We start from the raw sequence: 14572 nt of genomic DNA, 5'->3' as shown, positions 1-14572 counted from the left end.
GATTTCTTAGTGTACACATTGTATATTTAATAGTATTGATCGGTAATTGCGTACTCCTGAGACACAGCTTAACATACTTTCTATACATACAATCAGCTGGATCTGCTGTTATATTCAGGTTACAAGCATCAAATTTACTATTACATGATTAGAGATTGTTATATTGCACGACTCAAAGAAATACAGTAAAGCAGATTTTACATACGAATAGTAGAAGTAACAGTAATGTTCTTACATAAACTTAAAATACAGTGCTAAGAGGGAAAAAACACATAACAGGAATATAATAAATATTCCTGTTATGTGATGCGATGTTGAATAATGCTAATGACATTTAGACATGTCCACAGTGGATGTTGTTTAAAATATCGAATGATTCAGTGTACGTAATCCAGTGTACTACTTCCAATGAATAAATAGGGTTTTTTAATTCTTTTTTTTTTAAAGCTTTTCTCTTCTAAAGTGTAAAAACTTGCAGACACCTGCCTTTATAAAGGATACAGCTCAATTAATAAGTATTCTCAGATTTGTTTGAGGCAATGCAACACATTTATTTTGTCCAGATTTAGGACCAGTGTTGTTAAGAAACCACTATGGCTCTTGCAGGTTCTCCAGAAACTCCTCTATTTCTCTCCTCATTGGGTTCCTGCCTTTATTTTTAAACCTCTCCAGACTTTTGATGCTGCTCTCACGATTGTGGGATTGGTGCGGTATCGCTGCTGCCTTCATGTGATAATGAATTGACTTGTTCAGATCCCGTTGTTTGTAGTTTAAATGTCTTGCGTAGTTGTTGTAAATCAGCTGTTTGTCTGCAGGTTCCAGATCACTTTTTAGCAGTTCCTGGTACATCTGCTCAGCTACAGCCGGGTTGGACTTTGCGGAGATGTTTGCGAGGTCTACTTTCACAAATAAAGAATCGGGGTAAAGAGTAATCACCTCCTGATGGAGACGGATTGCTCTGTCTATCATGCTTTTCTGTGTGCGACTGTCCCAGAAAATCTTCCATTTCAGAGTGAGTGCGGCACATCTCTTCAGATAACGCTCATCTGGATGGTGTTCCAGAGCCTCCTCCGCCAAATCAAGGGCCTCATCAACAGATACATAGTTTCTGTAAACCCTTTGTATTGCTTTCCAACCACTGTAGCTGCTGACAGGATTTCTCAAAACCTTTTTGGCTAACTCGCGTGTTTCATCCTCAACTCTTTCTCCTTTCTTTGCGCGTTGCTCAAGGTAGTGAACTGCGAGGTACAAGTTCTCTGGATCTTGTTCCTTGGCGACTCTCATTTTCTCCAAGAGGTCAGCCTCCAGCCCTGTGTCGCTGTTCTTAAAAGCACTCGCTAACCCCAAGACGTGACTGGTGTTCCACTCCACCATGTCCGGCTGCATCCTGATGGCTTTCTGGAAGTAACCTGCAACCAGCTCTCCGTCTGTGCTTAACTTCATCAGGGTCCAGGCTTTTTCAGCGTAGATCTCTGCATGGAGCTCGTCCTGCGATGGAGATGGGTGTTTCTTCATCAGGGCTTCAACCTTGGACAGGTAAGCCTCGCTCTCTGCTTGGTCTCCCAGGTGGTGGTGCAGCCAAGCCAGGTTCCCGTAGTTCACCACTAACCAGGGACCGTCGTCTGCTTTTCTCATCTGGCGGAAGGCCTCTGCAGCCTTGTTGAAGAAACTCTGGGCGTCTTGGGTGAAGCCCAGCTTGTACTGAACGAACCCCCTCAGGTTGTAAATGTGACCCAGCCAGCTGTTTCCCTCCTCCGTGCCGATGTCTACCAGCATGTCCCTGAGACGTAAAAAAGTGTTCTTGCTGGGGACCAGATCCCAGGTAAAGTGACATTGCAGGGCCTCCAGTTTTGAGACCAGTGTTGTTTGACTCTGAGCAGCACTGATGGGGAATAAAAATGACAAATATTAAAACACATCACGAGGTCAATACAATATGCTCAGATGCGTATTATGTTTGGATGAGCATTGTTCATTTCATGGTGAGGAAGATAGAAATAGAGTAAGGAGCATTGAATCTGTTGCTTCCTTGATCTGGACACAACATTTCACGACACATACTGTGTATGGTTGTGTACGGTGGTTTGATTTGAAAGGCAGCAAGAAAAAGGGGAAAAAATAGGAATTAAGGAAGGATGGGGGGATGCAAATGAGTAGGATGCATTGAATGGTCAGAAAGGAAATAAGGAAGGAGCAATAAAAGAAGTAATGGATAAGGAAGGAAGTATGAGAGGAGGAAGAAAGAAATATGGACCAACAGACAGCTGCAAAGAAAAAGTAAGGTTGAAGAGGAAAGTAAGTAAAGAAGGAAAACAATTGTTGTTTGCAATTAGTAGGGATAAAATAGCTTTATAGCAGCTGTATAGCTTTAATGGTTACTCAGGCAATACTCATATGAGACGGTAGGGCGAGGGAGCAGCAGTGGAAAGTTACTGACTTAACTGCGTCACAAGGGATAGGCCGCCATTTTAGTTAAAGGAAGAACAACAGACGAGTGAGATACAGGAAAGAGACAACGCCCTAGCAGTTTCCACTTTCCCCCCCGCACTCTACAACATTCCACCACACACTGACAGATGACGACGCCTTCTGGGACGGGCCAGTGTGGACGGATTTGTCCAGGCTCCACCCAGGTGGCTTACGTGTACAAACACGCTCCGCCTGCTTCTTTGATTTTGACCAATGGGCTTCCATAAGAGGAACCCTACATAAATCATCACGCTGCTATGTTCAAGTGTGTGCTTATGGTGGATCTCTGAGAGTGAAGCTATTAGTGACCCGTGCACGTATAACTGCTGGGCTGAATAACTCTGTTGATAATAAACCTATTTCTTTTGATATAACTAAACGCCTCTTGAGAGCTTTCGTTGTCCTCTTAAATCCGCTCTGAGTGTGGGAGATAAAGTTTTTTCTCACAACACAACCGATGAGTAATACTTGTTTAAAAAAAAGGGGTTTTAAATCCCCGAGCCCCTGACTGAAAGGCAAGACTGAAGAAACACAGGAGGGATGAAAGTCTTAGCCTAAAGACAGAAAGGAGGGAATGAAGGAAGGAGGTACCAAAAATCGGACTGAACAGCAGTGTTTGAATACATCATCAATGACTTGAAGGATCCATAATGTTAATATTTTATGTTCGCGTAAAATGCGACTGTGTTTTCTGCTCGAACACGCATGCACAGGAACGTAGGCTCAGAAATCTTCTAAAACTTTGAAACATGCACTGTTTCTGGATACTCGGCACAGGACTCGAGGAGCGAATAGAACGAGCTGACGGAACAAACGTGAGGCTGCACGCCAACGACATACTCTGTAAGTACTTGAACTACTGGATTCCAATATTGCAAACCGAAATTAGCACCATTAATATACTTTTATGCTCACGGTGCGGGCGAGGCTGCTAGCTTGTAGCATTGGCATGTTAGCTGGTAGCGTTAGCTTGTAGCTACAGCAGCATGGGCCAACAGTAAACATGTGTGTAATGTTCACAGTTCAATATGTAGCAATTAAATAAGTAGTCATAGTAACACATCAACACATTCCACTTAACGGACAAAGAAGACCAAGTGACACAGGAAACAAATCATTTGTATTTGTTACACCCCTAGAGACGCCCATAAATATATTTTCTTCAATGTATGTCTTCATACGTGGCTGTGATGTAGTGCTCACTTATACAATCGTAATCCCCGCAATGGATATGAGACGTGGCTTTTAGATCTCCAGCAATATCTTTGTGAATGTGTGACGAATCTGGCGACAGAGGCAGAAAACAGCTGCTGCTGTTAAGCGAACGCAACACACGGACGGTCGGGAAACCAGTAGGTTTTAAAACCAGTAAGGGTTGTAACACGGTTTCAGAAGGTCTGCCATATATTCAAGGTGGACATCGGTAAAAAATAAAATAAAATATGGGAAAAACATATTTACCAGTTGTGACCATAGTCGTTTTTTAAACGCCTTTTCACCGGAAAGATGCTTACTTGGATATTACACAGTATAATACTTTATATTGTTTGTATATTACGTTTAAAAGATGTTTAAAACACGGTGATGTTTAAAAGTGGTTCAAAAGGGAAAGTTTTTTCAACTACTATTGAAGACATTGAATAAACGTTCACGTTCAGACCAGATTTCAACGGGATTTGCAATACTGGCTTTCAACTGAGAAATGTGGATGTGGTTTCTTAGTAAGCCTCTAAAATGATGATATACTATTATTAGCACAATGTTCAGTTTGCAAATCCCGTTGAAATCTGGTCCAAACGTTCAATCAATGTCTTCAAATAGTCGGTGAAAAAACGTCTTCTCAACAGAAAAATGCTCGCTGGGTGATTATTTACTCCAACAATGATATGAAATGCAGAAACAACTACTCACCTCATCATGTAGCTGTTTCCTCAACTCTGTAACTTCTCTAAGCTGGTGTGGCTGGTTTTGGCTCTTGATGCCGCTTTGGCTTCGTTGGTATGAATGTGAAGACGTTGGTGAGCACGCAGCTTTAAATGTTCACAATCACGTGGAACCGAAGTGTAGAGGCGGGCACTTGAGTAGCATTTCTTCTATTGTCTTTTAGAAACGCTCCTTGACTTTCGTTTCCAGGAATCGAAGCCGACAGCCACGTCTGACGATTCTAAAACATGACTCATCAACTGACCACATTGTTGTAGCTGCACCTTCACATCGAATGGAAGAATGTCTCGTGACCTGTCGTCGCCTTGACTTTCGCTTCCCGGGATTGAAAACCTACAGACACATCTGATCAAACTGAAACATAACTCATCAACTTTGGTCACTCAATTTTCCCTTAAGAGTTATGATTTACTGTTTTGTAATTACAAGAAAATAACTCACACTTATGACAAAAGATCTCATCATCATGAGAAAAGTTAAGGTGTGTGTGGTGGCTGTGTGTTTTGTGTGCGTATGTGCCACCACACACACGCACACAAAACACGTACCGAACATTCAAGCATCACTTAAAGGAATGACTTGTTGCCGATCAGGTGTGCCAGCATTGATGTGCTGTCTGTGCTGCTTGTTTCATCGATACGTGCATTAGTCTTGATCAGCGTTGCTATTTTCCATTGTTTGCTGTGTCTGTGAAGTGCTTCAGTGTTACATGTGCTGTTCTGCGTGACGCATGCTGAAACCTGTTACGTCTGCTCTGCTTTAATGTCGTTCACTTTTCTTTTGCTGTGTTTCGGTTTTGTCTGTATGTTGCTGTCTGTTTCTCTCTGAATTTTAACTCCGTTTCTATTTGAGATTTTGTTATTTTCGGCTGCCTTGAAACATCTGGCCGGGGACAGCAGATGGAAATGAGCCTCTCTGGCTCACTCACAGTGTAACTGTTGATTAGTGTGCATTGTCCCTGAAAAATAAATAAATGAATAAATAAATAAAGGTAGCCTTGTTCGGCAAAGTCTGAAAGATATTCAGATCCGGACTTCTCCGATCAGTAACTCAGAAGCGAAGCGTTGATAAAACACAAAGAAAAGAGCACAAGAGTGCGCAGGAACCGTCTACAAAAGGGAGTAGACATTTCACAAAAATATTCAATAACTTCATTATTATGCTGTGGAGTGTGACCAAAATCACTTCACACATCAATGGTCTCCTCGTGGTTAAACTAAAGAAGGTAACCCTTATTACATTGGTCATATACATACAGGTGCATACCTGAGATGTGTCCTCTGCATTTAAAGCAGATGGCTTCAGGAGCAGTGGGCTGCTGTAAAGCAGACCACGGAGGAACTTGGGGTCCAGTATTTCACGAATGGACTGGAAGACATACAATTGGTCGTAGCCGAGGATGAACCCACCATCCTCCAGGGAAAAGGAAATCGTTGATGCAGCATAACCAGGAGGAGCTCATTGATGTATGAAGTGAGTTTGGTCACACTACACTGCATGATAAATTAAGTTATTGAATATTTCCTTGTGCACTCACTCTCGCAGCCGGCTGCACATAGCAACCGATATTATTTGTGCAGCTTGGAGGACGGCTCGTTTTGATGAAAATTAGGATGGAGATCGTTGTCGACCTCAGAACGCTTGCAAAGTGGCATCGTTTGTGTTTTAACGTTTCGCTCACGAGTTATTGATCTGTGAATATCTTCTGCCCTTTACCGAACAGGCTATCTTCTCTTATTTAATTATCACGAGATCTTATCTTGTAATTTCAAGACAGTAGGCGAACTCATAATGACGAGATAATGTGTTCATATGTTGCCTGTTTTGGATGCAATTCCCTTCCATAATTTAGACCGGTTATTCTCTTCATCTTGAAGAACTTGATCCTGTTGTGAGTGAAGGATTCAAACCCGAGATACCACATTGTTATGGCTGCACCTTCACATCGAAAGGAATTTCAAGGTGTTGAGAAACCTCTGAAGGCTTCTGAGCGTCTCGTGACCTGTCTTCCCTTCACTTTCGTTTCCCGGGATTGAAAACCTACATCTGATCAAACTGAAACATAACTCATCAACTTTGGTCACTCAATTTTCCCTTAAGAGTTATGATTTACTGTTTTGTAATTACAAGAAAATAACTCATACAAAATGACAAATGACGAGATCTTTTGATTAATCATGACAATTGAGTAAAGGAAGTCGAGAGCTGTAAACAGACAGCTCACCTTCAAAGTAAAAGTTGCGTGTTTGCTCCAGCGGATCAATTTAAGGAGAGCTAAATGAAACAAACATATTATAAATAATGAGCATAATATATAACTGTTACAAAGTCATGTTTCTCCCACAACTGATTGAATAAACTGCCAATGGGCACAAACACTGAATGATATGTCTGCAATGATTCATTATATTATCAACTTATTGATTTAAATGAAGGCTTCTTAAACTATTTGGGTGAATATTTCAGGCTGTCGTGTTGAGACTTGTGATGAGAAAGAGTTGATTTATGTTGACCTTTGACTTTATAGCTGCATGGCTCTGTTGTCATGACAATGACGCCACGAAGCTATCGCATGTAAAATCCTTCAAGTTTATTCACTGGTTGGAGTTTTAACTATTCTACATCAAATAAAACAGATGAATCATAAAAATGCTGATTCAGGATTATCCTGTGTGTGGAGCGCTTCCACATCATGACTTTCCACGTAAAAACAACGACGATGTAGCAGTCAATCGTCTACTGCGATATAAATCACATTTCTACCTGTGCCTCCTGCCCATTGGCATCATGGCAACATGCATTTCACACCAGCCAATCAGCTCCTTCCATCAAAAAAGAACTTTATTTGACTCTCTTGTCGTCTATTATGAAGTCGTACTCGCCAATATTATTGCAGCGTCCTCGTTAAATGGCATTGAATTGATTCAGTGCTGTTTCTTACAGGATCTGAATATGAAGAGGCAAGTTTGTTCAGGAGCAATTCATCGTTCATTAAAAGTTGTTTAATTAAACCCAGAACACGACACGAGGACAAATACTGAGGCCAGAACCAGCAGTTATCATTTTCCTCTCATAAAGTTATTGGACAACTTCATTTAGCCTTTCATGTGTACAGTGTCTCTGTGTTGCCTACACTCAATCAATAAAGTGTCATTTAAAAAGGAAGCTGCAGTAATAATGATTTTTACTTGATAAGAGACGACAAAAGAGTCTGAAATAGAGTTTTTAGATTGGAAGCAGCTGATTGGCTGGCCTGAAGTCCGTGTTACCGGGCAAAGAGGACAAAACGTGACGATGTTCTGCTTTTGTTTATCAGATATGATTGAAAATTTAATTTCTCAGAGTGTTGGACTGCTTGTCGGACAAACGATTGTACATTGGCATCTGATACATTATGATGGATATTATATTCATGTTATCCCTCCGGTTATGTTGCGGGTCAAATTGACCCGTTTCGAAGTTTGAAAATCTAGAACAAATATTTGAAAGTACCTTTTCTGTAGGAAACTTCTTCTGCGTGCCTTAATTAGTGTAATCAACGGCTGCAATCAGGCTTCACTTGAAGCTCACACGCCGACGCCACATTCGGCGCCAAGCAGGAGGACGCGGTGGGAGGAGCTGCTTCCGGCTGAGCGGAGGCGCCCGGCACGCCGCGCCGTCTGGCACGTCGTGTCTGCAGCTGAGAAATGAGAGCCAACGAGAGACAATGGAGGAGTGATGTCCTCTGCATCAATGCCGTCACGGACAGATGACTCATGCACACATGTTGACATGCTGCATGCACACAGTCAGTCACACACAAACCCACAGCGTTGCTCTTCTGTCTGTTTGTTTAGAGATTGCAGTCAGACATCAATGGATATTGTGTGTGTGTGTGTGCGTGTGTGTGTGTGTGTGTGTGTGTGTGTGTGTGTGTGTGTGTGTGTGTGTGTGTGTGTGTGTGTGTGTGTGTGTGTGTGTGTGTGTGTGTGTGTGTGTGTGTGTGTGTGCATGATTTAGAGGAGTACACAATGAGTCTTTAACGCTGGATCTTCCAGCTGAACTGAATGAAATGATACGGTTCAGGAAGTCATTTCTGATGTTCCACCTCCAGCATCTCGTTTCTCTAAATGAGAAAGGGGGTCACGAGGTGGGTCCTCTGTTTGGCCTCTCCTATTTACATGATAATGACTCCCATAGAACAGGTGTGTGTGTGTGTGTGTGTGTGTGTGCATGCGTGCGTGCGTGTGTGCGTGCGTGCGTGCGTGCGTGTGTGTGTGTGTGTGTGCATGGAGGAGGAGGCATTTTGACAAGCATTGCAGTGCAATCATAGTTTTTCTGCGTCACATGCAGCCCAACCCCCCATCACTAAACCCCTCCCCCCTGGACAGCAATTGTCCAATCACAGCATAGCAACTTATGTTCCTTTGAATTAAAAACATTCCAACTGAACTTTATGATTACAAATGCATGATCCTTGCGGAGGTAAAAATCACTCTTATCTTTCTAAAAAAAAAAATCACAAGATGACGTTTTGATTATTGTGCACAACAAAAACAAAAACGCACCTCGAGGGAAGTAGCCAACATCATAAACTTCCCACTTACGTTGACTTCAAACCTCACGGACGTGATTCCATGGAGAGCATTCGTATGTGTGGTGCACGCAGATGGAGTGACATGTCACAGATTGAATTCAGAGAAGGGCAACAGATGGGTTCATCTCTTGTTGAGCCGCTAATTGGCCACAGTGCTTTGCTCCGACCTCTCCGGTACCCCACGGCTGCATTTCCCACCATGCACTATCCTCAGGACCAGCGCACAGAACCCGCTACCTTCTCTTCTTTCTTTTAATAACCTGGCACCCAGTGAGGGGCCAGATGTGAACGGCATCAAGCTCTCGACCTCTGCATCTGCCGCATCAGCCTGTTAATTAACGGCAAACATCTGCTGGCCACGCTAGAGAGAGAGAGAGAGAGAGAGAGAGAGAGAGAGAGAGAGAGAGAGAGAGAGAGAGAGAGAGAGAGAGAGAGAGAGAGAGAGAGAGAGAGAGAGAGAGAGAGAGAGAGAGAGAGAGAGAGAGAGAGAGAGAGAGAGAGAGAGAGAGATGTTCATGCCCCACCGCCCCAACTAAATGCTCCATGTTGAATTTTTATTGAAACAACATTTTGTGACTCCTCCGTCTGTGCTTTTTCAAATAATAGAATAAAGAAAATTGCAATCACTTTTAAGTCAACCAGATTGCTCCATCAGACAAAACAAATAAAATGTGCAATCACTTTGTTAGAACAATGCAGATAAAGTTATATCTTCAAAAAACAACTACAATTTGGCAAAAAATAGCTAAACAAAAGAAGTTTCATACTATCTGCAGCTCGTTTAGACATAAAGCACAGACGGGTCTCTGCTCATCTCCTCCCGTGTTCACTGTGAAGCAGAGCCAGAGCGGCCTCGTCACATCTTCTTCTTGCTGCTCGCTGTTCGTCTCGGATGCTTCGCTTGCGGTTGCTTTTCTGTTCCCGCCAAATGTCTCTTCATTTGGAACACTAAGCCACACACGTGAGTCGCCAAGGATCATGGCCGTCACGCAAGCGTAACCTGTTAACGGCGTAACGTAACATTTACATGAAAGTACAGGCATTTCGCCATGTATTTATTAATTACTGAAAAAAAATAAAAAATTAGAAATACAAACATTCTTCATTTCCACCTGTAATACCAGCGCGCCCCACAGTTTGAGAGCCACTGGTCTAACAGGATGAAGTGACGGCATTTTGGACAGACGTACAACCGCGAGGCAGCAATTCTAGTTTTCTTTGTGCTTTCTTTCTCTCTTCAACAGATTTGACGTGGTTGTCTCTCGCCATCAACATCTCATTAAAACAATGCTGCAGGAATGCATAGAGGACTTACACAAAGGCAACGTGCACACGCTCCAACCCAACGCCCACACACGCCGTGCACGCCCACAGCCATGAACGCACAAGAGAGAACAAATGGATGAAGTGAGATTGTTCTTTCCCTCACTTCCTTAACACACACACACACACACACACACACACACACACACACACACACACACACACACATATTGATCCCAGTACAGTTAAACAGCTTGTTACATGAATACAAACATGTAATACTGTAGTGGTATCAATAAATCAGACCAGAGGCTTCCGGCTCTCCGAGGGGGCGTGGGAGAGAGAGGTGGTGTGAAAACGGGAGGTTTGGTGACTGATTTGGCTTTTTTGTACTGGAGCAGCTGCAATTATGGCTCTTTAGAACCCTCAGCGCAATTTGCATAAAACACACTCCACAGACACATTTTCAGAATCAGTTTGATTTTCCGAGGATTATTATTATGACTGAGGTCCATTGAGAATAAAACTGCATAAATCAGTTTAAAAATCAAAAAGACGTTCCTTAAAACTACAGAATTTTCCCTTAAAAACGTCACGTTTTTAAGTTTTCTTCGGCATCAAAGTGATCCAGTGTTGTGGTCTGTGTGGAAACACTGCAGACAGCTGATGCTCATACGTTTACTGGTGCCACGGTGCCAAAACGGAAACAAATATCATCACAATTTTGTCTGAGGGAATTCAAAAGATAGAAATGAGAACTCTTCTCTTGTCCGTCCATCTGAAATCTAATTCCTGCTGTTTGGAAAATCTTCCCCAGTATTCCAGATCATTAATGTCATTATGCAACACAGGGATGCACAATGGTCCATCTGTAGCACAACAGCAAAAACAGTAGAGTCCTCCTCCTCTGATCCACCAGAGTCCTCATGATGTGAACACAGAGCCCCGATTTGGGATTCAGGCTGCGAATGAAGGTGCGTTGTTACATGAAGCATGTAGTGCGAGATTTAAATGGAGGCAACAGGCTCACGAGTCGTCCCGCAGACGAGGAGGAGACGAAGGCCCCTGGAGGAGGCAGAGCTGAGAGTTAATGATCTTTCTGTATGCAAAGGCCACGGTTCAAAAGGCAGCGGGATGATAGGAAGTGGCAAAACCCCATTAACTCCGTGACAGTCTGCCACCAGTAACACGCTCCCTTCCGCTTTCTTTCTCTGCTCTCTGGGTTTCTTGTCTCCCCGTTTCCTGTTCTCTGTCTCCCGCTGGTCCTCTCTCTCCTCTTTTTTTTGTCCGTCTCGGTCTTTTCGTGTCTCTCTTTTTCTTTCACCCTGTATCTCATCCTTTCTTATGACATTTCTTCTTTCGTCTACCGATACTCTGCCTCTCTGCTGGAGTGTCTCTTTTTGTCTTTACTTTCTCCCCTCTGACCTTTCTGTTGTGTCTGTCAATCGACTGTAACCTCAACCAAATGAAGGTTATAGTTCAGTTATTGCATTTACACGGTTCACAGTAATCCAAATTTCTCTAGAAAACCAAATTACATGATTTTCTTGATAATTGACCGTTTGCCCCCAATAAGCAAACGATTGAAAGAATGAAAAGAGAGTTTGTCAACTGAAATGATTTCATTAGCTGTTACTGGTTGGTGTAAGCTAATGCTAACGCTGAAACTCCTGAAGAAGCCTGTTGCCCTGCGTTGTTGCGCAACGTTGTTGGGCTACGTTGTTGCGCTGCGTTGTTGCGCTGCGTTGTTGCTCTGCGTTGTTGCGCTGCGTTGTTGCCCTGCGTTGTTGCGCTGCGTTGTTGCCCTGCGTTGTTGGGCTGCGTTGTTGCGCTGCGTTGTTGGGCTGCGTTGTTGCGCTGCGTTGTTGCTCTGCGTTGTTGCGCTGCGTTGTTGCCCTGCGTTGTTGCGCTGCGTTGTTGCGCTGCGTTGTTGCCCTGCGTTGTTGGGCTGCGTTGTTGCGCTGCGTTGTTGCCCTGCGTTGTTGGGCTGCGTTGTTGCCCTGCGTTGTTGCGCTGCGTTGTTGCCCTGCGTTGTTGGGCTGCGTTGTTGCGCTGCGTTGTTGGGCTGCGTTGTTGCGCTGCGTTGTTGCTCTGCGTTGTTGCGCTGCGTTGTTGCCCTGCGTTGTTGCGCTGCGTTGTTGCGCTGCGTTGTTGGGCTGCGTTGTTGGGCTGCGTTGTTGCCCTGCGTTGTTATAATAATAATAATAATAATAATCCTTTATTTTATATAGCGCTTTTCTAAGTACTCAAAGACGCTTTACAAGGATCCATGCACACCATTCGCCCAGTCATACCGGTGATGGTAAGCTACGTCTGTAGCCACAGCTGCCCTGGGGCAGACTGACGTTGTTGCGCTGCGTTGTTGGGCTGCGTTGTTGGGCTGCGTTGTTGCGCTGCGTTGTTGCGCTGCGTTGTTGCCCTGCGTTGTTGGGCTGCGTTGTTGCCCTGCGTTGTTGCGCTGCGTTGTTGGGCTGCGTTGTTGGGCTGCGTTGTTGCGCTGCGTTGTTGCGCTGCGTTGTTGCCCTGCGTTGTTGGGCTGCGTTGTTGCCCTGCGTTGTTGCGCTGCGTTGTTGCGCTGCGTTGTTGCGCTACGTTGTCGGGCTACGTTGTCGGGCTACGTTGTCGGGCTACGTTGTCGGGCTACGTTGTCGCGCTACGTTGTCGCGCTACGTTGTCGCGCTACGTTGTCGCGCTACATATGTTACCTTGTTGCATTCCATTGCATAGTGGTTTTGTTACATGAACCGAACCAAAAACGTGGCATTGTGCTTTGTTGCAAGCATAAGACGAGGTTGACGAAGTGTTTTTGGTTCTGAAACGTTGAGATTCATCGTAACCGATGGTGTTAGAAACGTAGAACACCAACACGGTTTCTGCTGACTGCGTTTATTCTATGCAGAGATGCTCCAGTCCTGAGGAGACATAATATATAACCCCACATTATAAAATAATTCACAAAATAGCAGCCGATACCAATGAGGAGACTATCGTTCTTTAAGGTAATACATGACACAATCATGTTTTTTGTACATCGTTTTCCATCATTTGAGATTTGTCAAGAGCTCATTTAACGTCACCTTCTTCTTCTGCCCTCTTCGTCCTCTTCCATGGTTCTATGGCACCTGCATTAGTGCCACCTGTCATCTGATGCCTCCAACTCCTAACATTCGCACATTAGGAGGCGCTCATTCATTCGCCTTGTCTTCCGTTCAAATTTGCACTGCATAGAGATGGAAACCTGACAATTGACCAGAAGCTTTTCAAAGGTGCAAACAAATAAGAGAAATAGAAAAAGGGGTTTTGAGGAAATCATTTGAGCGTCGCACATCCTCAGATCTTCATCATAATGTCCTTAATCTGTGTGTTATATGTATGTACGCTAATAATTACGTGCTAACCAAAGTGAGCAGCGAGACCTGCACAGCTGCAGCTTGTGTGGGATCACACATCCTCATACTAAACGGCTGCCTTTGGTTTGTGTCGTACTGGATTGTAACGCAGAATGCTCTGCTGAGATATCCAGCTCGTAGACGTGTGCTTTAATGAAGGCCAGGTCGGTGTAACCACAGGTGTTCAAAGCCTGTTTGACGTGCTTTCATTCCCGTCTTTGCCCTCGTCAGTTGATACCGTTTCTGCTCTTCGTTGCTCTGAGTCAGTCGGACTTCCCGACCCTCCCATGTCTGTTTTTAGCCTTCTCTTGAGGCTTGACAGGACAATTTTTGGTGACCTTATATTTTTAGTAATTAAGATACTATGCAATTATTCGCAAGCTTAATGGTGAAGTGTAACAGAAAAGAATGAAAGTTTATTGCAGTATGCGAACAGAATTCTAGTTTCTGTTTTATCTGATACAGACTTTGGATCATCAGTTCACGCTTAATTCCTGGAACACCAAATAGCAGCAGTCCAGCTGCTGTCAATGTTCCGCATTGAAGTCTTGGATTGTGGGTCTCTAAAGTGACACCAACATCATCTCTCCAATCTGTGGTGAATCCCACTGACATGCAGCCGGCAACCTCCGATTCTGAAAAGTGAAGCCAAAGCTCCAAGTGTCTTAAAGCTGCATTCTCTATAATGTCCACCAGGGGGCGACTCCTCTGGTTGTATAGAAAATAACTCTACTTCTCTCTTGATTTATTCCCTCAGTAAACATTGTAAACATGAGTTTATGGTCTCAATCTCTAGTTCCAAGTCTTCTTCAATACAGCATGATGTAAAACAAGTTAGCGACGGACAAAATGATGAACTCGAGGCTTTAAAACTAGTGACGTCACTGTGACTACGTCCACTTCTTATATCCAGTCTATGCTCACATACGAC

The 14572-nt window shown here is 43.7% G+C and overlaps 1 protein-coding gene across 1 annotated transcript; it reads right to left on the bottom strand.

Moving 5' to 3' along the window:
- Positions 1 to 591: 591 nt before the first annotated feature.
- LOC306785103 (interferon-induced protein with tetratricopeptide repeats 1-like) lies at positions 592 to 13361 on the bottom strand (the record flags this gene model as incomplete). The annotated part of the gene is made up of 2 exons (XM_079279328.1): positions 592 to 1882; positions 13330 to 13361. 2 exons carry the CDS (start codon positions 13359 to 13361, stop codon positions 592 to 594), a joined length of 1323 nt encoding a protein of 440 aa, XP_079135454.1.
- Positions 13362 to 14572: the final 1211 nt, after the last annotated feature.

The sequence above is a fragment of the Melanostigma gelatinosum genome (genome assembly GCF_949748355.1).
Source record: "Melanostigma gelatinosum genome assembly, chromosome: 11".
In the NCBI taxonomy this organism is placed as follows: domain Eukaryota; kingdom Metazoa; phylum Chordata; class Actinopteri; order Perciformes; family Zoarcidae; genus Melanostigma; species Melanostigma gelatinosum.
Note: the sequence above shows the minus strand (reverse complement) of the source record. Positions and strands in the feature narration are given on the sequence as shown.